The following is a 24070-nucleotide window of genomic DNA, read 5'->3' as shown; positions in this document are numbered from 1 at the left end:
CAGGCTTGAGGGGCCGAGTGGTCTACTCGTGTTCATATTTCTTATGTTCTAGTGTAGAATTTTAGTTATGAGAAAAGATTGGATAAGCTGGTGCTGTTTCTTTGGAACAGAGGAAGCTGAGAGGAGAATTAATTGAGCTATACGGGTACAGCGTCTCAAAACCAGCAAGCTGGGGACCGAGGCCATGCCAGATTTTGGATCTTGTTAGGTATTGGATCAGGCAGTCCTGGCCGTGGGCAGTTTAGGCCAAGTAAGGTTGGGTGGGGTCAAGGGTTGCTCAGATTGCATGAATAGATCGGTAGCAAGCAGCAAAGAGGATAACTTGTCCGGCACCACACTGCGCCAATGCAGCGCCTAGCTGAATTGTCCAGGTAAGTTAGGTTTTTTTTTAGTTTACTCTATAAAAATGACGCATGCCACATTCTAAAAATGTCCAGTTTTTGGACAGCTCCGTTTTTTAGGCAGTTGGATTTGCAACATTCTACCTGTAAAAATAATGAGGGTCCTGATAGGTTAAATAGGAAGGACCTGCTTTCCTTAGCAGAAAGGCCAATAGCTAGGAGCATAGATTTAAAATAATTGGTAGAAGGGATTAGGGGGCTGTTGAGAAGAAATTTTCACCCAGAGAGTGGGGAGGTATGGAACTCACTTCATGAAAGGGTGGTAGAGAGAGAAACTCGCATTGCAATTAAAAAATACTTGGATGTAATCTTTAAGTGCCATAACCTACAGAAGCTGACAGGTGGGATTAGGCTGGAGTGTTCTTTTTCAGTCGGCATAGACATGATGGGCTGAATGGCCACTTTCTGTGCCATAAATTTGCTATATTTGCTACATTTCTATGGGCTGAATTGTCCCCCCATTGGGGGGAATGTTAATGGGCGGGCGCACTTCCAATCGGCACCCCCGATTGGAGGCACGGAGCCATGTTACATGGGCGGGCCAATTAAGGCCCACCCAGCCTGACGTCCAGTGGAAAATGCTATGCGCTCCCTGTGTGGGCTAGGGGGGGGGATTCCTAAAATCAAAAGTGCGCATGAAAGAACGCACTCATCTCCGTGAGGCTAAGTGCTGCCTCAGGATGATGTCACATGAGTTGGGACATGTTCATAATTTCCACAAAAACTTTATTAAAATTTTTAGAACCCAACATGAAACCTCATCCCGTCGGTGGATAAGGTTTCATGTTTTCTCTAGTTCCCGCCAGGACTCCTGGCCTGCCCGCCAACCTTAAGGTTGGACGGGCAGGTCCTTTAATTACTTTAATTGCTCTTTCAATGGCCTCAATTGGCCATTGACAGGGTGGCAGGCACGCAGCTGAATTTGCTGTGCCCCCGCCTTCCTGAAAATTTAAATGGGGCGTGGTGACGTCGGAAGTTCGCCCAACGTCACCGCGCGTCATTTTATGTGCCGACGGTAAAATCCAGCCCTAGGTTTCTATGTTCATTCAGTCACTGACTCAGATCTATCTTAGTATTGAATCTACAGTACAGACCCTACCCATCAGAACTGTTATCCATCACATGTTCTCCTGAGTTATCAGCACATCAAATATCAGGGAAAACTAGGTAAAAATTATGAAGTTAGAGTAAGGGGAGAAGCTAGGCAGATCATTTTTTAATACACAGGATAAGAAGGTGTGTGTTGAAGTGGAGATGATCAAAAAGAGTCTGTTGGGCTAAATAGTACCTTGGTGTCATTAAAAGTTCCTACATTCTTTAAGCTAAATTTAAAAATTCAAGTTATCAGATCTCCAGGGGCAGGTGGAGGTCATTTCATACAATGAGGACTACGTTTGATGTTTTAACACTCCAAGTTTAGACACTAATGGGAAGGTAACGATCATAAAGTACAACACAAATTAGTTACACATGACTTTTTACTGATGTTGGGCCTCAATAAATATTCTGCTTGGCAAGCATCTTAAACTCCCACCGAAAGCAGCAGCAGCTTCACTTCCTAGAAGGGGTGAAAATGCCCATGGTCCCTTTATTGTCACCTAAAGTTTTGGAGGTAGAGGAGGAGTTATGGAGGCATATTTAGCAGGTTGGGCTGCCTAAAGATGCTACATGGCTTTTCACCTGTACCTCCACCCCAACAGAGTGAGCGGCAACATACCTCACTTCATCAAACATTGTTGCTGAAACCTTCTCTTCCCAAAGATGGCTGTGCCAGCAATCACTGGTTGTATCACATATAAATTACTGACAAAACCCTATGGGCAGAATTGCCCTTGGATGGCAGGTGGGCCCCACTAGCTTGGCGACATGAGAGCAGCTGACCCCCGTTACTGAAACGGGGCCCGCTGCCATTTTAAGTGGGCGCTAAGCGCTTCCTGTGCGAGGTGGGTAGGGAATCCCCAACTGTCAAAGTGCGCTCTTTCCCGCATGTGCGCAAAAGAGCGCACTTCTCCCTGAGGCAAAGTCCTGTCTCAGGGAGAATAATGACAGTGTCAAAAACATTAAAAGTAGAAACATTAAAAAATTATTAACAAGTCCCCCTCATGTGACAATGTCACACGAGATAGGACATGTTAATAAAACCACATAAACTTTATTAATTTTTTACAATATGGACATGAAACTTCATCCCACCAGTGGATGAAGTTTCATCAATAATCTGGAGCCCGCTGGGGCTCCTGGCCTGCCCGCCAGCCTTAAGCTTGGACAGACAGGTCTTTAATTACTTTAACTAGCCTGTCAATAGCCTCAATTGACAGGCTGGCGGGTGGACAGCTGATTTCGCTGTCCGCCCACCTTCCTAAAAATTTAAATGGACCGAGATGACATCGGGGATTCCTCCCGACATAATCCTGCGTCAGTTCCCCCTCGGCGACTGGGCCCCACCCCCAAATCGCCGAGGGGAAAATCCTGGCCTATGTTTTAGGTTTTCTCAGAAGTACCCTATTCACAACATATCTTGCTTTATATGCAAACCCGGCTACATCTTTCTCTCTTTTTTTCTTCCTCTGGTAATTTTTAACTTTCGGCAATTGTAGACAATGGGTGATTTTTCTGCATTCATATTTAACAACAACAATAAGTTGCACCAATATAGCAGCTTTAACATAGCAAAATGTCCCAAGGGGTCTCTGTGGCGATTGAAGGTACAAACTTTCCTACTGCCTTTAGGAGTGACGTGATTATACTGACGAATGAGCTCTAAGTGCGGGTAATCTTAGGGGCAGAGCATTCCAGTCATGGACTTGGTTAAAGCATGTAGCTTCTAAAATGGCGCTGTAATAAAGTTATCCGTTTCAAGTAAGAACCTTGTCTGGTACGTTAAGTTCATCACAGCCCCACAGGTGCTTTATCAAACAAATTTAACGCAGAGGCACATAAGGAGATTTTGGAATAGGTTAGAGGCAGGTTTTAAAGGAGTGTCTTAAAGGAGGAGAGGCATGGAAGCTTTCTGAAGACAATTTCAGAGCTTAGGGCCTCGGCAGCTGAAAAATGGCTGCCAATGATGGAGAGACTGAAATCAGAGGTGTTCAGGAGGCTAGAATTAGAGAAGCGCAGGGACATCACAGGGTTGTAGGACTGAAGGTGTTTACAGAGATAGGGAGGGCTGAGGCTATGAGGGGTTTGGAAAAAAATCGATGAGAATTTTAAAATCGAGTATTACTGGACTGGGAACCAATTAGGTCAGTGAGCACAGGGGGATGGGTGAACAGGATTTGGTGCAAATTAGATAAAAGGCAACAGAATTTAGAAATTATTCTCTGCATAATACAATAATTCCATTCAGTATTTTAACCTCGTCAAATAATTTTATTCCTTATCCTCCTCCCCTACAATGGTAATTTTATTTATTTCTGTGTGATTTATATATATATATATATATATATATATATATACACACACACATATGTATGCATATACATCAATGAATACACAGTGCTTGATTTTATATTGATTTTTTTGACAATCATGTGTTATTTCTGTTCCTATTATTAGCTAATTGACTAAAATACATTTGATGCCTGGTTTTAAGCACTGTACTGACCAAACTCATATAAATTGGATTAGTTACTTTAGAGATAATAATCTATCAATTCGAATTTTAAAATTAACTAGGCTGCAACATTTTTAATTTAAAGAATTAAACAATGTCAGTGGAGTGGAGCACCAGGAAAAAGCCAATGTTTTAACTGTAATTTCTGATATTAGATTTTATTAATCACTTAAGCTGCGCCTTTGAGGCCAACCTTGCGATCCTGATACTCAAGTTCCAGACAATCATTAATAAAAGACTCCTCCTTAAATCCTTCCTTTTTTCCGCAATGTGCAGGTTCTTTTTTAAAAAAAGGCTTCATATCAACAATCCAAAGCTTCTTGATTTGCCCAACTTCTTCCTGACCTTTCAACCCTCTGGTGCCCTGTACTGCAGGCTCCTGGCCTTCACCTGGGATTCTCAATTTCTCAAAATCCAGCATGATTTTTATGAGAAGGCTATCATGTTTGACAAATCCATTCAAGTTTTTTGACATTGGGGGTAGGGAAAGGAGGACCAGAGAATGCAGCACATTTGGATTTTCAAAAGGCATCTGATAAGGTTGTTGCACAAGATAAGGGCTCATGAAATTGGAGGGAAGAGGTCGAGCACGGAAGTCTGCCCATGTGCGTGGGAATGTGCACTGAAAGCTCCCAAAGGGCACAGAGCTGCCTCAGGGAGCTGAAGAATTGCAGAAACAAAAATAAAGATTTAAAAGATGATATAAACATGTCCTTACATGTGACTCAGTCACATGAAGCGGGACATGTTTGAAATGAAGTTGAAAACATTTTTCCACTTTTTTATTTGCTGTTGGAAACCTCATCCCGCCCGTGAATGAGGTTTCATAAAAAATGCAAAGGCCGCCTGGCCTATTCGCCCATCCACCAACTGAACACCAATTGAGCGTGCAGCGAAAAATACAAATTAATTACCTGCTTAAGAGCCTTAATAGGCCTCTTAATTATCGGCAGACATGCTGTCGCCTCTCACACGTGCCCACCAACTGAAAGATTGTGAGAATGCACAATGATATCGGGATGCTTGCCCAACGTCATTGCGTGTGATTTTACGCCCGATCAGGGCGTGCACCCGTCCGATGAAAGTAAAATCCTACCCAATGTCTTTTTCCCCACACTATCCCCATATCCCTTTATGCCATTGGCATTTAGAAATCTGGCCAAGTCTGCTTTAAACATACTTAATGATTGACTTCCACAGCCCTCTAGGGTAGAGAATTCTAAAGATTCACAACCCCCTCAGTAAAAAAAAAACTCATCTCAGTCCTTAGTGTTCTTCCCCATACTTGAAATTGTGTCCCTGGTTCTAGACTCCCCAACCAGGGGAAGCATCTTACTTTCATCTACCCTATCTATCCTTTCAGTATTTTGTAGGTTCCAATGAGATCATCTCTCATTCTTTGAAACTCTAGAGAATACAGGCCCAGTTTCCCCAATCTCTCTTATAAGACAGTCCCGCCATCCAGGAACAAGTCTGGTGAACCTTCACTGCACTCATTCTATGGCAATAATATCCTTCCTAAGGTAAGATGACCAAAACTGCACACAGTACTCCAGGGTGCAGTCTAACCAAGGTTGTATACAATTGAAGCAATATTTCATTAATCCTGTACTCAAACCCTCTTGCGTTAAAAACTGACATACCATTAGCCTTGCTAATTGCCTGCTGCACCTACATGTTAGCCTTCGGTGACTTATTAATGAGGACACCCAGGTAACTTTGTACATCTGTTAGTGGAATACTGTCAGTTTTGGTCTCCTTACATAAGAAATGGTATACTTGCTTAAGAGGGGTGCAACTAAGGTACAGTAGATTGATTCCTGGGATAAGAAGGTTGTTCTACAAGGGGAGATTGAGTATAAAGGGTCTAAATCCTTTGGCATTTAGAAGGATGCAGGATGATCTCATTGAAACACATGGGGCAGAACTGTTCCGTTGGCGATTGGGGGCGGGACCTGCTCGCCGACGCAAAAATGACATGGGATGATGTTGGGGGGAACCCCCAATGTCATCCAGCCCCATTTAAATATTCAGGAAGGTGGGGGCACAGCGAAATCACCTGTCCGCCCACTGACCTGTCAATGGCCAATTGAGGCCATTGACAGGATAATTAAGCCAAGTAAAGGCCCTGCTTGTCCAACCTTAAGGCTGGCAGGCAGGCCAGGAGCCCCAGCGGGCTTCTGAAAAAAACATGAAACCTCATCCACTGGTGGGATGAGGTTTCATATCTGTTTTAAAAAACTTTAATAAAGTTTATGTGATATTTATTAACATGTCCCATCTCATGTGACATTGTTACCCTAGGGGTACATGTTAATCATTTTTTTATTTTTCTGTTTTTCAACTTTCAAAAACTGTCAGCAATCTTCCTGAGGCAGCACTTAATCTCAGGGAGATGTGTGCTCTTTCATGTGAATGCGGAATCCCTCCCCCCCTGCACAGGAAGTGCATAGCACTTCCTGTCGGGCGGCCCGCCCACTCAAAATGGCAGCGGGGCCCGTTTTGGTGGCGGCGGCGATCGGCTGCCTGCCCGCTGCCGAGCCAGTGGGGCCCACATGCCCATCAAGGCAAAATTCTGCCCATAAGATTCTGAAAGGGCTTGAGAGGATACATGCTGAGAGGCGTAAGGTCTCAGGATAAGGGAAGTGTCATTTCAGACTGAGATGAGGAGAAACTTCTTCACTGAGAGGGTTGTGAATCTTTGGATTCTCTACCCCAGGCAGCTTTGGATGCTTGGTCATTGAGTATATTCAAGACTGAGATTGGTATATTTTTGGACTCTAAGGGAATCAAGGGATATAAGGAACAGGCAGAAAAGTGGGGGTGAGGTTGAGGATCAGCTATGATTGTATTTAATATCAGAGCAGATTAGAGGAGCTATGTAGTCTACTCCTGCTACTAATATGTAGTCTCCTCCTGTTCCTAATTCCTAACCTGGTTTCAGAAACATCTAACTTCTTGGTCAATGAGTTCTGTGTGTTTTGAACATCATACAATATGATGCTGAATATAAGTTTAGCATTACACTAATAAAGCTATTCAATATAAGTGCTTTTGTTACTATAGTAAGAGCCTTACGCAACAAAATGAATATCACTTTAGCTAATTTAAAAACCATCCATAAATCCTGCCACCTTATTTTCTCTTCTCACAATCTCTGTGCTAAATTTATAATCTTTTCTACCTATTCTATCTTTATCATACAAGTTCTAATCTATTTTGTTAGTTTTATGCTTAAGATTTTCAAAAATTATTTTTCTTCTTTAATCTGTATTTTTCTATTGTCTATTATAAAGTGGGGAGAAGCAATGGACTGCATTTACTGGAGGTGGGGAAGAATGGCTTGTCCACTATGTCTGACCCCCCCCCCGGAAGGAAAGTTGGCTGGAAGCCGACTCGTTCGTGCAAGCCTGCCCCACAGCTATAATACACCGCAGGCAGATTAGATTGACTCATAGTGGGACATCCATCCCTCACTGGGGAGGAAGAACTGCCTTTGGAAGCTGTTGACCAAACCGGTGGGCTAGCAACTCCAGGGAAAGGCCCCGCTTGCCAACGCGTAAAATGACGTGTGGTGACATCAGGCAGGCGTCCCGACATCACCGCGCGTCATTTAGATTTTCAGTTCGGCGGGTGCTCACCCGAGTTGGCTGCACGCCTGCCGAACTGACAAACGCCTATTGAGGCCTGTTAAAAACTAATTGATAAAGCTAAATGAGCTGCCCGTCCAACCTTAAGGTCGGCAGGCAGGCGAAGAGCCCAGGCGGCCTTTGTATTTTTCTTGGAATCTCATCCACGGGCAGGATGAGGGTTCATGAAATGTTTAAAAATTCAATAAAAATTATTTTACAAACTCATTGACATATCCCAAGTCATGTCACATGAGGGGACATGTTTTAAAGGTTTTTAATTACTTTATTCAGATGTTTAAAAGTTAAACAAATCTCCCTGAGCCTCTCTGCACCTCAGGGCGATTTTTGTGCTCTTTCAAGCACATGCCCGGACTCAAGGAACCCCCTCCCCCGCCCGCCCGCTTCCGGGCAAGCGTCAGGCTAACGTCAGGCCGGGCCTTAATTGGCCAGCCTACATAAGAAGGCGGCGTGGACCCAATCAGGAGTGCCGATCGGATTTGTGCTTGCTCCCGCCCACCCCTGCACAAACCACCACCCCCCCCCACCGCCCCCCAACTGTCAGGGGGGAAATTCAGCCCCAGCAGTTCCGGCAGCACCATGAGCTCAGTAGTGAACGCTGCTGGGACTGCAAGTAGTCCCAGGAGGGTCCAATGGATCCCAGAGTGAGGTGCGTCCGGGGTATTGGGTGGGGAGGGTTTGGCCAGCTAAGGTAACAGGGAAGTGGGGGTGGGTTTTGGAGAGCAGGCAGGTAGGAAGGAAGGTTGTGTGCTCGCCCGTGACGGGGAGGCCATGGCACGCACACCCTCATGGATCTCCACCAAATCCTCCTGCAAACCTCACTGGACATTCAGCATCTGCCGCCTAATGGACAACTCCAGATGTTCATCATCAGCCTTCAACTGAACATCATCCTTGTCTCTAGCAATCCTCCGACTGCCGGCGCCCTGGGCATTCTCTATCTACGTCTGCACCTCAATCGACAGTGGAGTGCCCTCACCAATGTGCACCGAGATGCTAGCCGCCACTCTAATGCCCACCAAGGTGCTCATATCTGCGCTGGTGCCTGCTTCAGAGAGCGGGTGTGATGCAGGTGCAAATAATGCCCGGTGGTCCTCGGGTGCCAGGGTGTTGCTTCTGGGTCTGGAGAGAGAACACCTGCTGGTGAACCTAAAACGGAGAAGAAGGACATGTCATTAGTTAAAGTCATCACACTGTCACTGTGCATGCTAGGTACCCTGGTGAGATAATGGAGATCTGCATCATGGTGCCCTCGTCTTCCAATGATCAATGGGGACTCCAGGTTCGAGGCTCATATCAATGAAGAGACTTCACTAGAATAATTGCACAATCTGAAATTCTCAGCTCTGTGCACCCACCTCTCCACACCTGGTTGCTCATGCGGTGTGCCGGCTCTTGAGGGTGCCTTACTCATACCTTGAGAGGATTAAGAGGCTAGCAGGGCCTCCTATACTGTTGTGGGCCACTCTCTCCTGGAACAACAGAGGGGCATTGATTTGTCCACTCTGTACATGCAGCACCATTGTAGCCTGGCCTACCCCAGCTGAGGAGCACCTGGCAGGGCACATCCGAATCGTGGCCTTCGAGGTGCAAGGCACTCAGTCCAAGCACCCAGGTGTGCCGCACCATGTCACGTCTGCTGACCAGTGCTGCCACCTCCTCCCATGCCTTCTTGGTGAGGTGCGGTGGCCTCCTCCTCCTATCCATGGGGACAAGGGTGTCCATCCTGGCAGCCGCCTCCTCCAGGTAGACAGCGAGGCACTCAGAAGCGGGGGGCCGAGTGCCCACCCGACCTGCCCTCCCACCTGCTGTGTCTAGCTGCACTCGAGTCCATTGTGCCAGCTCAGGGAACGTCCTCCATGGCAGCCTTCCAAAGGCTGCCTGAGCTGCTTTTAAACCGGTTGCTGGGTCACCATTGGACCCAGCGGCCGACAGGCCCCTGCCTGGCCCCTCCTGGCCAGGCAGGAAGTCGCCTGTAATTGGCCCGCCAGCGTGAAATCGTGGTTGGGGCTCAATCGTGGATGGCGGTCCATTTCGCGGCTGTTCCCGGGCCTACGCACCGCCCCTGGCCGACGAGGGGAAAATCCTGCCCACACAGTTAGACAGTTAAATTTTTTTTTATTTTGACAAATCAGGCGTGCAAATCTTGGCTGTTCATATTACATCTTTAGGACGTGCCAACGCACTTTCCAACCAATGGATTACTTTTGCAAAGCAGTCACTGTTAAGTAGGCAAATCTGGAATCCTTGCTGGCCTGGGTTTTCCAAGCAGTGGCAATGATAGTTGGATTGCCGCTGCCCTCATATTCTCCTGATTCGACGCTGCTGTGCATTTTCTCCGGGGACTTCCAATTTTGGCCTTCACAGAAATGCACAGTCTGTCGGAGTAGAGTGCAGTTGGGGGCAGACAGGACATGGCCCCTTTTTACGGCACGAGCTACTGAATGGTAAGTTTAAATGTCCAGTCTGAATGTTAGCAAATGGATAAGTGAACGGGTGAGTGAGTGAGTGGGTGAATGGTCAATGAGTGGTTAGTTGACTGAGTGGGCAGGTAGGTAGGGTGGGTGAGTTGTGTAGATGGGTAGCTGGGTAACAGGGTAGGTTAGGTGAGGTGGGTGAGGTGTGTAGGAGGGCTAGTCAAGTCGGGGGTAGTAGTCGGGTCTGGCTGGGAGGGTAGTCAGATTGGGTGGTAGTTGGGTTGGGTTGGACTGATGGGTTACTTGGTGTGGGTAGTCAGGTCACAGCGGTACATCAAATTGGGTCAGGAGGGTGGTGGCGGGGTTAGTCAGGTGCTCGGGGGGGTGTAATTGGGTCAGGTTGTGATGGTAGTCGGGGGTCAGGAGATTGGGAGCTGGTCAAGTTGCGGGGTGGGATAGTCAGGAGAGTCAGTAAAAAAAATTCCAAGTTCAGTTGTCTAGTACATTTGCAAGCTTGAATATCACCTTATTATAATTATTGTTTTGGTAAATGCAAATACTACGACAGGAGTGAATTAGCGAACTGTGAGTTTTACAATGACACACTAGCAGGCAATAGAGAACTGTCTCTTGTTTTCTGACAGTAAAGACAGCGTCTTCCAAATATTAGTTTCCCATAGTAACTTGTTCATCATTTCCATTTCATTATTCGGGCTTATCTTTAATCATAGTGGATACATGGAACAACTCAGGGTCAATTGACAGCTTGAAAAAGGAAATGGGTCCTTATATGTGGAAAAGTGGGACTGAAGGCAATTGAGAAAGTAATACTACTTGATTTTTGTTTCCTTTGGTAGTCAGGTGAGAACTTTTTTTCCAATTTAGTAGGCGGGGTCAGCAACCAGGTGGGAGGGAAATCCTTACGATCAAGGAGCAGGAGTAGGCCATTCAGCCCCAAGAGTCTGCTCTGCCATTTAATAAAGTCATAGTTGATCTGGTAGTAACCTGAAATCTGCATCCCGCCTACCCCGATAACCTATCACCCCCTTGCTTACCAAGAATCTATCCACCTCTGCCGTAAAAATATTCAAAGACCCTGCTTCCACCACCCTTCCATCACCCCCTTGCTTACCAAGAATCTATCCACCTCTGCCGTAAAAATATTCAAAGACCCTGCTTCCACCACCCTTCCAGGGAGAGAGCTCAAAGACTCACAACCCTCTGAGTGAAAAAATTCACCTCATCTCTGTTTTAAATGGGCGATTCCTTATTTTTAAACAATCCATGATAGGATAAACATATGTGAGCTGGCAATGAACTCTGAATGAAGTGAATGTGGTGGACTGAATGGTCTTTTTTCACTCAGGATTTTGTGTGTTCTTCACCCCCTCCCCCCGAACCGCCTTTACAGAGAGTGTGCACTACCAATCAGTTTCCTCGTCTTTACCCCAGCAAAGAAATGAAAGGGAATGCCCTGAAACAGTAGAATGCCCCTCAAGGTTGAAAGTGAGAAAAAAGAAAGATTTCCATTTATCTAATGTTGAATAGACTAGGCCTATAATCTCTTGAGTTTAGATTAATGAGAGGTGATCTCATTGAAACGTATAAAATTCTGAGGCGGTTTATCCAAGTAGATGTGGAGAGGCTGTTTCCCCTTACTGGAGAATCTAGAAGTAGCGGTCACAGTCTCAGGAGAAGGGGTTGGCCATTTAGAAATGAGACGAGGCAATTTTTTATCACTCAGAGGATTGTGAATCTTCGGAATTCTTTACCCCAGCGGCTGTGGAAGTTTAGTCCTTGTGTATATTCAAAGCTGACATCAACAGGATTTTGGACTCTAAGGGAATTAACAGCAACAACCTTTATTTATATAGCACCTTTAACATAATAAAACATCCCAAGGTACTCCTCAGGAGCATTAGCAAATGATGTTTGGCACAGAGCCACACAAAGACTGTAGCCATTCAAGAAGGCAGCTCACCACCAACTTCTCAAGCAATAAATGCTGGCCCAGCCAGTGAAGCCCACATCCCGTGAATGCATAAAAAAAGGAGATATTAAAAAAAGGAGGAATGCATAAAAAAAGGCTGATGATAAAAGATTTGATCAAAGACATCAGTTTTAAAGAATGTTTTAAAACAGGAAAGTGAGTAGCGAGGTGGGAGGTTTAGGGATGGAATTCCAGAGTGTAGGGCCTTGGCTGTTGAAGAAACAGCCACCAATTGCAGGGCGATTAAAATCGTGGCTACTTAGGAACCCAAAATTATAGGAGGACAGGTATCTCATAGGGCTTTGGCAGGGAGGGTTGAGGGGTAGGAGTTGTAAGGCTGGAGGAAGTTACAGAGATAGAGAGGATGAGGCCATGGAGGAATTTGCAAACAAGCATGAGGATTTTAAAATAGGAGCATTGCTCAACAGGCAGTATAGGGATGATGGGTGAACTGGACTTGCTGCAAGTAAAGGCACAAGCAGCACAGTTTTGGATAACCTTAAATTTATGGAGGATGAAAGATGGGAGGCTGGCCAGAAGTGCATTGGAATGGTCAAGTCTAGAAGTAACAAATGCATGAAGGATTCAGCAGCAGATAAGCTGAGGCAGGGGTGGAATTGGGCAATGTTACAGGAGTGGGAATAGGAGGTCTATTGATGGTGCGGATATATGGTCAGAAACTTATCTTAAGGTCAACTATGACACCGAGGTTGTCAACAACCTAGTTCAGCTTTAGACTGCTACTAAAGGAGAATGGAATTTGTGACAGGGACTGAAGACAACGGCTTTGATCTTCCCACTAGAGGAAATTTCTGCTCATCCAATTCTGGGTGTGGGACAAGCATTCTGACAATTTAGAGACAGAAGAGGAGATGAGAAAAGTGGTGATGAGGTGTCACCAGCGGATATGTATAATCAGAGTCTATGTGGTTGAGGTCGCTGAGTGGCATGAGAGGTAATGGGTCAGCAGCGGGAAGAGAAGCTATTGCAGGCGATTCTCCAACTATGACTAGATAAGAATGGAATCAGGTGAGAGTAGTCCCACCCATCTGACGATGGTGGAGAGGCTGTAGTGGAGGATAGTGTGGTCAAGCGAGTCAAAGACTGCAGACAAGTAAAGGAGGATGAGAAGTAAATTTACATGGTCAAAGGGTTTTATGGCTTAAACCTGCACCTATTTGTTATGTTCTTACCCAACCAAAAAATGTTCCTTTTATTCATTAATGGCAGCACCTAACCCCAACGCTCCCACTTCCAGTTTTGGGTGGAGGGTGAACAACTAACCTGCTCTCTCGAAGTGGGGCCCTAAGTTAAATAGTTTAATGAGGTTACGTGCTCAAATTTTACTCTGTTTTAGATTTAATGTCTGCAGGCGGTGTTTCCCAGAGATTGGGAAACCCTTCAGTTGAACGGAGACAAAAATGTCCGGATGCAGCAGCTAATTGCTTTACAGGCACTGCTTGTGGGCTAGGAGAATCAGTAGTGCTTCCCTCTGGCATCCTAACCTTGTTAATCTCCCGACGATTGTATGCCCATAGTCACAAAATCTCCATGATGTTTCCAAACCCCGCCACAGAATTCCCTGCCTCTGACCTGATCTTGCGGCCACAACATTTATATGGCTGGTCCAGTTAAATTTTTGATCAATGGTAACCTCCAGAATGTTTATGGTACCTGCATTAGGATTCAGCCAATGGTAATGCCATTGAACATCAAGGGGAGATAGTTAGGCTCTCTCTTGTTGTAGATGGACTTTGCCTGGTACTTGAGTGGCATGAATGTTACTTACCACTTATCAGCACAAGCCTGAATGTGCAGGTCTTGCTACATATGGGCATGGGTTGCTTCAGTATCTGAATAATTGCTAATGGTGTTGAACACTGTGCAATCATCAGTGAACATCCCCATTTCTGACCTTACAGTGGAGGGGAGGTCATTGATGAAACACTTGAAGATGACTGGGCCGAAGCCACTACCATACTCCCACACTTACTCCCTGCTCCCTCCCTACCTTCCTGTAAATATCAGAGCCCTATTGCTAGTTTTCGCAAGCTCTCCAATCCATTTTTCATGAAGATGTCAAAACATTGACCATGCTCCTTGAAGAATTTCAACTCATTAATTTTGTACAACTAATTGATATTGCTTGTTTGAAAAATATGCCACTAGAACAAGAAAGTGGTTGAAAAATGGACATGCATAATTTGATTCATACACTCTCCAAGATCACTCAATGGGGCAAATTTTGAATGCCCTCATCTGACGCTAATTGGATGCTATGTATCTCAATATGGGGCTGGGAGACTTACTTTCCCCAAAATGCAGCAGGTTCCATTTTAAAAGAGACAAACTACCTTGTGTAAATACTGCACATTTTTAAAGCAATTGCCCACTTTTAACAGAGAAATCAGGATCCTGTGATGTAAGTAGAATATCAATTGCTACTTTGGGTACGATCTGTTCAGAGCCTGTGCTAGCCTGAGGCTATAATCAACTCTATGGGAATTGGAAGAGAAGAGACCCACTAATGGCACACATTTAATTATTCTTGTGGGTCTGCAAAGGAGTCAGAAACCATTTCCGGGGCCTGCAAAAAATAATTTAGGCTGTATCGCCTTAGGATCTTCATCCTTCATGATCGGAAATCCATTTCAACTTGCTTTGCTTTCAGCAGTGCTCAAGATGATAAGCTGCATCAGGATGCCCTCCAGCTCATCTGAAGTATTTACACGAGGCTGCAGCTTCACAATTTCATATGAACATACAAATTAGGAGCAGGAATAGGCCACTCATCCCCTAAAGCCTGCTGTGCCATTCAAGAAGGTCATGGCTGATCTAAATGTAACCTCAACCCAATACTCCTGCCTACCCCCGATAACCTTTCATCCCCTTGTTAATCAAGAATCTATCTAACTCTGCCTTAAAAATATTCAAAGACTCTGCTTCCACTGCCTTTTGAGGAAGAGAGTTCCAAAGACTCACAACTCTCAGAGAGAAAAAAACTCTCCGCATCTCTGTCTTAAATGAGTGACCCCATATTTTTGAACAGTGACCCGCCTAGTTCTAGATTTTCCCACAAGAGGAAGCATCCTCTCCACATCCACCCTGTCAAGACCCCTCAGGGTCTCAAAGGTTCCAATTAAATTGCCCTTACTCTTCTAAATTCCAGTGGATACGAGCCCAACCTGTCCAGCCTTTCCTCATAAGACTACCCGCCCATTCCTGGTATTAGTCTAGTAAACCTCCTCTGAACTGCTTCTAACGCACATACATCTTTCTTTAAATAAGGAGACCAGTACTGTACACACTACTCCACATGTGCTCTCACCAATGCCCTATACAAATGAAGAGTAACTTCCCTGCTTTTGTAATCAATTCCTCTCACAATAATTGTTAAAATTCTATTAGCTTTCCTAATTACTTGCTGTACCTGCAGGTTTTTTGTGATTCATGCACCAGGATACCCAGATTGCTCTGAATCTCAGAGCTCTGCAATCTTTCACCATTTAAGTAATAAGCTTCTTGTTTATTCTTCCTGTCAAAATGAACAATTTCACATTTTCCCACATATTGGAAGACTTTTCATTGCCAAAATGGGAAACTGACCAGATCTATCTATTGCTTGGCTGTCCAAAGGTCAAAATCTATCCCAATTTTATTGTGGGTGAGAAATTCTCCCATTGTGCAATACCCATTTCTTTAAGGCCAGCATGGAGCTGCCTCAGGGAGATTGAATGGATATTAAAATAATTAACAAATTGATTTAAAAATTTATTTAAGCATGTCCCCTCATGTGACTGTGTCACGTGAGGGGGGACATGTTGTTATATTTCTGAAAAAGTATTTATTTAATGAAAGCTTCAGGAAACTTCATCCTGCTCATGGATGAAGCCTGCTTGGGTCTTCCGCCTGCCCACCAACCTTGAGGTTGGACGGGACACGTTCTCAAGTGGCTCAATTGATTTCTTAATACCGAATGAAATATCATGATAGCACGCAATGACATCCAGATATACAACCGACGTCTTTGTGCATCATTTTATGCGTCGGGGTGTTGGGCTCACCCCCGCACTCCAATTGGAAAATTCTGCTTTCTACAACACAACAGGCAAGGAGGGAGTTCAAGTGGGCTAGAATTTACGTTTAAATGTGGAATGAAGTTACTTAATCAACTTGGAGTATTTTACAGTGTCCCAACATTCTATACAAACAAGCCTCTCAAGGTTGCTGCCTACTTTTCATCTGAATATTTGGACCATTCTATTAACATAGCTACTTGCATAGCTCTTATAATTAATGTGGTGTGTCCGTGACTTAATAATTTATTAACAGAAATGATATGAAAAGTATTCTGTTTAAATCGTCTGAAGAAATGAAATAAATGGGACAAATGGAATCACCATTGTGCTTGGCTTTAGAGATGTTCTACTATAATACTAAACAGCAACAAAATTATGTGGAATATATAATGCAACCTTATGACAAAACTGTAATTAATTCTGAACACAATTGTACACATAATTACTCATAATTTTACACAGAAAATGACTGTTGTTGTCAGATGTGATTTTGCTCAAAATTCTAATTCCTTTTCTTGTGAATGATGAGTCAAAAATGAAATCAGTGCATTAACAAAATAGATTTGTGATTGCATTCATTTAGATATAATTATTAGATAAAAACAAAAAACTGCGGATGCTGGAAATCCAAAACAAAAACAGAATTACCTGGAAAAACTCAGCAGGTCTGGCAGCATCGGCGGAGAAGAAAGGAGTTGACGTTTCGAGTCCTCGTGACCCTTCAACCCTTCTGTTGAAGGGTCACGATGACTCGAAACGTCAACTCTTTTCTTCTCCGCCGATGCTGCCAGACCTGCTGAGTTTTTCCAGGTAATTCTGTTTTTGTTTTAGATATAACTCTTTACTGTTGTGCATTCATTTCATCTTTGAGTCTTAATGTAAATTTCGGGGGGTAATATCAGTGTTTATTTCTTGAATTTGATTTTCATTTCATTATATTTTTGTGAATAATTAAAATAAAACAATTTTCTCACTCTTTTTCTCCCTTCTTCTATAGAAGACTCAAGTAGGACTATGGATTCATGGACACAGCCAGCACTCCAGCTATTCAATCAAGTCATTCAAGAAAATTCAGGCTAATTAAAAATTACTGGTACACTACTAAGATCCACCAGCAGAAGAATTACTAATCACCCGGGAAAACATAAATTAATTAGGCCCAGTCGGCACAAGTTTCTGAAAGGCAGGTCGTCCTTCACCAACTCATAGGATTCTTTAAAGAAATGACTCAGAATAGATAAAGGAATAACAGTGGCTGGGATTTATCTAGATTTTTAAAGAATTTTTGATTTGGAAACCACAGAAGAGATTTACAGTGAAGATTATGGTCTCATTGAATTAAGGAGAATTTGGCCAAATGGTTAGAGAGATGTTTTCAGGGCAGGAAGCAAGCACAGGGGTAAGAGGAAGTTTTCCACATTGGAGGGTTGTTTGACAATATTCATTGTACACACAATATTGTGAGCTTGATATACAAAAAGTAAACCTCTCATAGTACGTCTGGCTTAATACAGCTGCAAAAACCAGCAAAATGTGCAAAGACGCGAGGCAGGTCAGAAGATTGGAAAGAATACAAAGAACTGCAAAGAATGACAAAAAGATTAATAAAGAAGGAAAAATTAGAATATGAGAGAAAGCCAGCTAGTAAGATAAAGAAGGATAGTAAGAGTTTCTACAGGTATTTAAATAAGAAAATAGTTTTTAAAAATGTGCATTGGTCCTATAAAGAGTGCGTCGGGGGAATTGATAATGGCCAGAATTTTCCCATCGACGATTTGGGGGAGGGGCCCGCTCGCTGACGGGAAAATGGCACAGGACAATGTCGGGAGGAACCCCCAACGTCATCCCGGTACCTTTAAATTTTTAGGAAGGCGGGCGGACAGCGAAATCAGCTGTCCGTCCGCCGACCTGTCAATGGCCAATTGAGGCCATTGACAGGGTCATTAAGATAATTAAAGACCTGCCCGGCCAACCTTAAGGTTGGTGGGCAGGCCAGGAGCCCCAGCGGGCTTCTGATAAAACATGAAATCTCATCCACTGGCGGGATGAGGTTTCATGTTCGTTTTTAAAGACTTTAATAAAGTTTATGTGAGATTTTTTAACATGTCCCACCTCGTGTGACATTGTCACATGAGGGGGACATGTTAATCATTTTTTTATTTTTCTTGATTTTTAAGTTGTCACTAATCTCCCTGTGACAGCACTTAGTCTCAGGGAACAGTGCGCTCTTTCGGGAGGAACAGAGCTGGTTCTGTTGAAGGATCATGAGGACTCAAAACGTCAACTCTTCTCCGCTGATGCTGCCAGACCTGCTGAGTTTTTCCAGGTAATTCTGTTTTTATAATGTATATACATGTTCTTTGTCTTCAAAGAACAGGGTCCTGTGTATTACATGTAGCTTCCAGCACATGCAATTGTGTTACATTGCAAACCCAACTGACAATATTAAATTGGTGTCAGCGTAATTCTTAGCACACTGAGGATTATTTAGCAAATGTTGTCCAATCGTGGAATCACATCTAATGTTGCACACAATGTTTTGAGTTTTGCAAGCAAGGCTGGTTAGGTACGGCCTGTACCTTGCTCATTGCAAACAGCAGCTAGGACATGCTGTTTGATACAATCCACCAGTGTTTGGGATGTATGGTCTACATACCTAGCATCACACTGGCACTGAAATTCATATGCCACATTACTCATTTGTGTGATAGGCAGAATGTCTCCTTGGCCTGATGGCAGCGTCCTGTTAGTAGTGAATACCACTCATGTTGCTATTGCATAGTAGCAGCATGAAACAGCTAGCTTCACCTGTTGCACAAATTTTTGAGATACTTTGCCCTTCAAGGGTAATCTGAGGTAGACTGGGCACTTTTCAGGGCCAAAAGTGATAGCCTTCAGCCTGTTCATGAGTTTGCGTGATATACAGGGCGAAATGATCTAATCAGGATTATCACTGTTCTGCAGGATGCCTTTTGCAATCATCAGCAATGTGCCTGAATACAGCATCAAGCTTGCATAGTGATCAAATGGCTTAGGCCCTATTTACAAGGTTGTTGATAATACCAATCTTATTCCACAGTTATTGACCAGTGAAGTTAGGCTTGCGGTAGACCATGGTAGAGAATCTCCTGGCAGATTTCATCAAGGAAATTCAAGGAGTTCATTTGACTGTCCTATTTCATAGGGCAGAATTTTCCCCCCATCAGGGGGCGATGTTTAAGAGCAGGCGCGCCAATTAAGGCCCGCCCAGCGTGACGTCCACAAGGAAGCGCTGTGCGCTCCCTGTACAGGTGGGGGGGGGGGGGTGAAATTCCCTGAGCCAAGAGTGTGCTCTTTCACACATGCGAACGGAAAAGTACAGTCATCTCCGAGGCTAAGTGCTGCCTCAGGGAGATTGGATGTACAATAATACATCTGAAAAAATAGAAAAAAAATTCCCTGACATGTCCCCTCATGTGACAGTGTCACATGAGTTGGGACATGTCCATAACTTTTAAATACACTTTTAAGTAAATTTTTTAAAACCTTTATGAAACCTCATCCCGCCCGTGGATGAGGTTTCATGCTTTTTCTAATGCATTCCAGGTATCCTAGCCTGCCCGCCAAACTTAATGTTGGACCGTCAGGTCCATTAATTAGTTTAATGACTTTGTCAATTGGCCATTGACAGGTTGGTGAGCGCACAGCTGATTCTGCTGAGCCCCCGCCTACCTGAAAATTTAAATGGGGTGCGGTGATATCAGGTGTTCCGCCCGACGTCATCCCGTGTCACTTTACGAGTCGGCGAGTGGGCCCTGCCCCCCAACTTGGAAATCCTGGCCATAGGCGGATTTGAGCACAGGATGGAGCCCATTAAGACATGTTAAGGAAATTGCTGCATGTAGCTGCGGGTCTAAATATAGCAAATGTGTCATCCACATATTGGAAATATGCGAGGGGTAGGAGGTTGGGTGTTATTCCATTAGAGACATGTTTCTCATGGAACCCAACAAAGATGTTTGTGAGAGCTGGGATCTATGGCAACAACATCCATTTGGGCATACATGGTGTCATTAAAACTGAACTCAACTGCGCGAATTCATAAATTCAATGAATACTGATTCACATAATGGTGGTGGGTCTGGATCACCATGATATAGTGCTGCAGCACATACATCTATAGCTTCCTTAAGTAGAGCATTGGTGAATAAGCTAGCAATGTCAAATGAGCACATGGACACAGGTTGTAAGAATTCACCCCACCATTTGGCCAATTCATACTGTACAGAACTAGTCATAGATAAGATGGGGTATAGAGGGACGTCACTTTTGTGTGTCTTTGGCAGCCCATTGTGATGAAAGTATAATAATTTCATTAATATTTTTCTGGTTTATTGTGAAGTAGGTTTATAGGGGTAAGTATAGTTGGGTCTGCGTGTGAATTAATTACATTTGGAGTCAAGTAGACTGCAAGTTTGAAATCATCAAATGAAGTTAGGTGCTTGACATGCTAATGAGTAAACATGGATGCTGGCTTAGCATGTAAGGTGTGAAGGGAATTTGCATTTTTAGATAAATGAAAAGATTTGGACTTTAAAGGGATCTTAGCCTGTTTACAACTAGCCAGATAAGCGAGGCTAAGTCCGTATTCAGTCCGTTTCGAGTCCGTAAAAAGAGTCATATGCACTCGAAACGTTAGCTTTGTTTTTTTTTTGCTCTCCACAGCTGCTGTTAGACCTGCTGAGACCAGCATTTTCTGTTTTTGTGTCAGATTTCCAGCATCTGCAGTATTTTGCTTTTAAGTAAGGCTAAGGAGTGTGTTTATTTTTTCCCAAAGGTTACTGACAATATATTGGCACCATGAAAGCTTTAATATTATGAGGAAGATCTGGTCTCAAAGACATATGGAACAATAGAATTTACATATTAAAACAAGAGTAACATACATAAAGGAGAATGTAAGGCTATGAGGAAGATCTTCCGGTCGGCGAGCGGGGACGGAGCCTGCTCGCCAACACGTAAAATGACACAGGATGACATCGGGTGGAACTCCCGACATCACCCCATGTCATTTCCATTTTCAGGTTGGCGGGAGCGCAGTTGAGTCAGCTGCACGACCGCTGACCTGTCAATGGCCTATTGAGGCCATTTAAAAAGTAATTAAGGTCATTAATGGACCTACCCATCCAACCTTAGGGTTGGCGGGCAGGCCGGGAGCTGTGGCGGACTTAATAAAAAGCATGAAACCTAATCCACGGGTGGGTTGAGTTTTCATGAGGGTTTTAAAAATTTAATAAAGGTTTCAGTAGAAGTGATGGACATGTCCCAACTCATGTGACAGTGTCACATGAGGGGACAGTCAGGGAAACGTTGCTATCATTTGTTTAACATTTTTAGATTTTGAGCCAATCTCCCTGAGGCAGCACTTAGCCTCAGGGAGATCAGTGCACTCTTTCATGCGCATACGCGAAAGAGCACTGTCGGCTGAGGGAATCCCCTCCCCGCCTGCACAGGGAGAGCATAGCGCTTCCTGGCGGACGTCACACTGGGCGGACCTTAATTGGCCCGGCCACGTAAAATGGCAGCACGCCCCCAATTGGGGGGCGCCGATTGGAGGCGAGCCTGCCCGCACCCGCTTCTGCACGGGAAGTGCAGGGAACCCCTAGAGGGGCAAAATTTTCCCCTATGTATCAGAAGGCCATGTAAGATCTAACAGGAGTGTGTGAAATTGCCTTAATGAAGCCTCCAGCGTTCGTGTATAGGTCTGCTATATAATGAAACAGAAGTTAGGGAAAACCCGTTTGGAATTCCACTGTTAAGTGGGTATTTGCGTTAACTTGCTGGTTCTGTTTTAAATCTAAAATCTATTCTGGAATTGCCTTAAAGGGAATGTAACTGGGGCTCAGGTTAATTAGGAATTTTAGGAGTTATTATAATAGTAAGCAATTGTAGTCTTATCTATGTGCTTGAAATCTTGTATGTTTTGTTGATAAAATATTTTAATTTAATTTTTAAAATCTCTAAAGGTCTTAGTGGATTTATTGCTTCTGAATTCAGTGCACACATCTCGTAATAAATACAAATTGCAAAACTGTTGTGTTAGCATGACCAAGTTTCACTAGTGGATTTGGTTGGCCTGGCACACATCTGCCATGTCACAACACCATACATATGCAGATGTAACAAACCGTGAGGCCGAACCCTGTCATATATATTATGCAGTAGCTCATTGCTCTAACACAAGTCAAGCAAGCATTTTTTAAATCTTACTTTTGAGCAAGGCTATCCAGTCAAATTGAGCTGCAGGTCCAATGTATATGAATTTGGACCTCTCATTAAGAATGACGTATGTTTTGTTGATATATCCACACTTGTTAAGGATGACTATTCCTGTCCCTTTGTCAGGTTTACTGATGTGTATGTCCGGGTTGGTCTTAAGGCCTCTCAACGCTGTAAGACATTCATGTTGCGTGTGAATGTCGGACAGGTCATTTGGAATGCCACTTAGCAACCAATCAGCAGTCTCTTCACATGCAGTATAAATTGTTGTGTTCCCCCTCATCTTGAGAGTGTCCCGATGAGTGCAAGACAAAAAGCTGGAGATGTCTCTCCTTTCAGCAATACTCAAGGTCTGTACTACTAAAGGCTTGTATGCAGGCATGGCCATTAATTAGGAAAGCTAATAGATGTCATAATTTATTGTGAGGGGAATTGATTACAAAAGTAGGGAGGTTACGCTTCAGTTGTACAGGGCACTGGTGAGACCACATTTGGAGTATTGTGTACAGTACTGGTCTCCTTATTTAAGGAAAGATGTAAATACATTAGACTAATACCAGGGATGGGTGGGTTGTCTTATGAGGGATGGTTGGACAAGTTAGGCGTGTATCCACTGGAATTTAGAAGAGTAAGAGGCAGCTTAATTGAAACTTTTAAGATCCTGAGGGATCCCAAATGGGTCCAAGTGGAGAGGATGTTTCCTCTTGTGGGAGGATCTAGAACTAGGGCTCACCCTTTAAAAATAAGAGGCCACCCATTTCAGATCAGCCATGATCTTATTGAATGACGAAGCACGCTTGAGGGGCCGAGTGGCCTACCCCTGCTCCTAATTCATATGTTCATATGTAAATGCATAACATTATGATTCTTTTCAGGAAATTGCCTTTTGCAGCACATGAATACTGTAGAGAGATGTACCAAATTCTGACAGTTCCTCAGTCTAATATTTTAGTAGAGGCATTGATCCATATTTTAAAGAAAATCTGCTCACTCTCTATAATCCCTTTCATTTTTGAAAGCTTCTCATTCCCTCTTAAATTGACAGACTTTGACAAAATAGTTCATGGTAGGGGATTTCAGGTTCTAACTTACTTAATACTTTTTTGTGATTATCATAAACCTGTACCCTCTTGTGAGCATTTCACTAATCAGCAGAAGCAAGTCTACTACTGTCGTGCCCAGAAGAGGCATGTCATATTATGAACTTTTAGTCAATATTTTTAAACATTGGACTCAAAGTATTAAGATGGTTGCTGCAAATCATGTGAGTTTTGGTATTTGGACTACAGACAGTATCAAGTCTCTGGCACATATGGCCATGGGGAGGATACCTCACAGAGATATGTGGAATTTACACATCTCAGTGTTTAAGGATGGGTCAACACCTAAAGATCATGGAGTTTCCAGGGTGCCTGTCTCCATGTTTCATGCTGGACAAAAGGGAACATCGAAACTCAATGGTCGCTATCAACTTCCCATTGTATCACGATGGCCAGCCCCTTCTAAACTAGGGTAGGTAGGCCTCAGAAATATTAACCCAGTGGGCATGCAATAAAAGCTGGTTTCACGGAGTGCACCCTTATTATTCCATCAGAACCATCAGTCATTAGCCAGTTTGAGAACCAGGCTCTGAAACTATCTGCAAGTCACCGAGCAGCCAAA

The 24070-nt window shown here is 43.8% G+C and overlaps 1 protein-coding gene across 1 annotated transcript in view; it reads right to left on the bottom strand.

Moving 5' to 3' along the window:
- Window positions 1–24070, bottom strand: part of LOC121275808 (A disintegrin and metalloproteinase with thrombospondin motifs 12-like) — a 689364-nt gene that overhangs the window by 15288 nt on the left and 650006 nt on the right. The window contains exons 27-28 of the mRNA XM_041183446.1: window positions 9563–9750; window positions 8750–8813 (exon numbers count right to left, since the gene is read on the bottom strand). Coding sequence (XP_041039380.1) covers window positions 8750–8813; window positions 9563–9750 — 252 coding nt within the window. The remainder of the gene's footprint in view (window positions 1–8749; window positions 8814–9562; window positions 9751–24070) is intronic.

The sequence above is a fragment of the Carcharodon carcharias genome, chromosome 1, assembly GCF_017639515.1.
Source record: "Carcharodon carcharias isolate sCarCar2 chromosome 1, sCarCar2.pri, whole genome shotgun sequence".
In the NCBI taxonomy this organism is placed as follows: domain Eukaryota; kingdom Metazoa; phylum Chordata; class Chondrichthyes; order Lamniformes; family Lamnidae; genus Carcharodon; species Carcharodon carcharias.
Note: the sequence above shows the minus strand (reverse complement) of the source record. Positions and strands in the feature narration are given on the sequence as shown.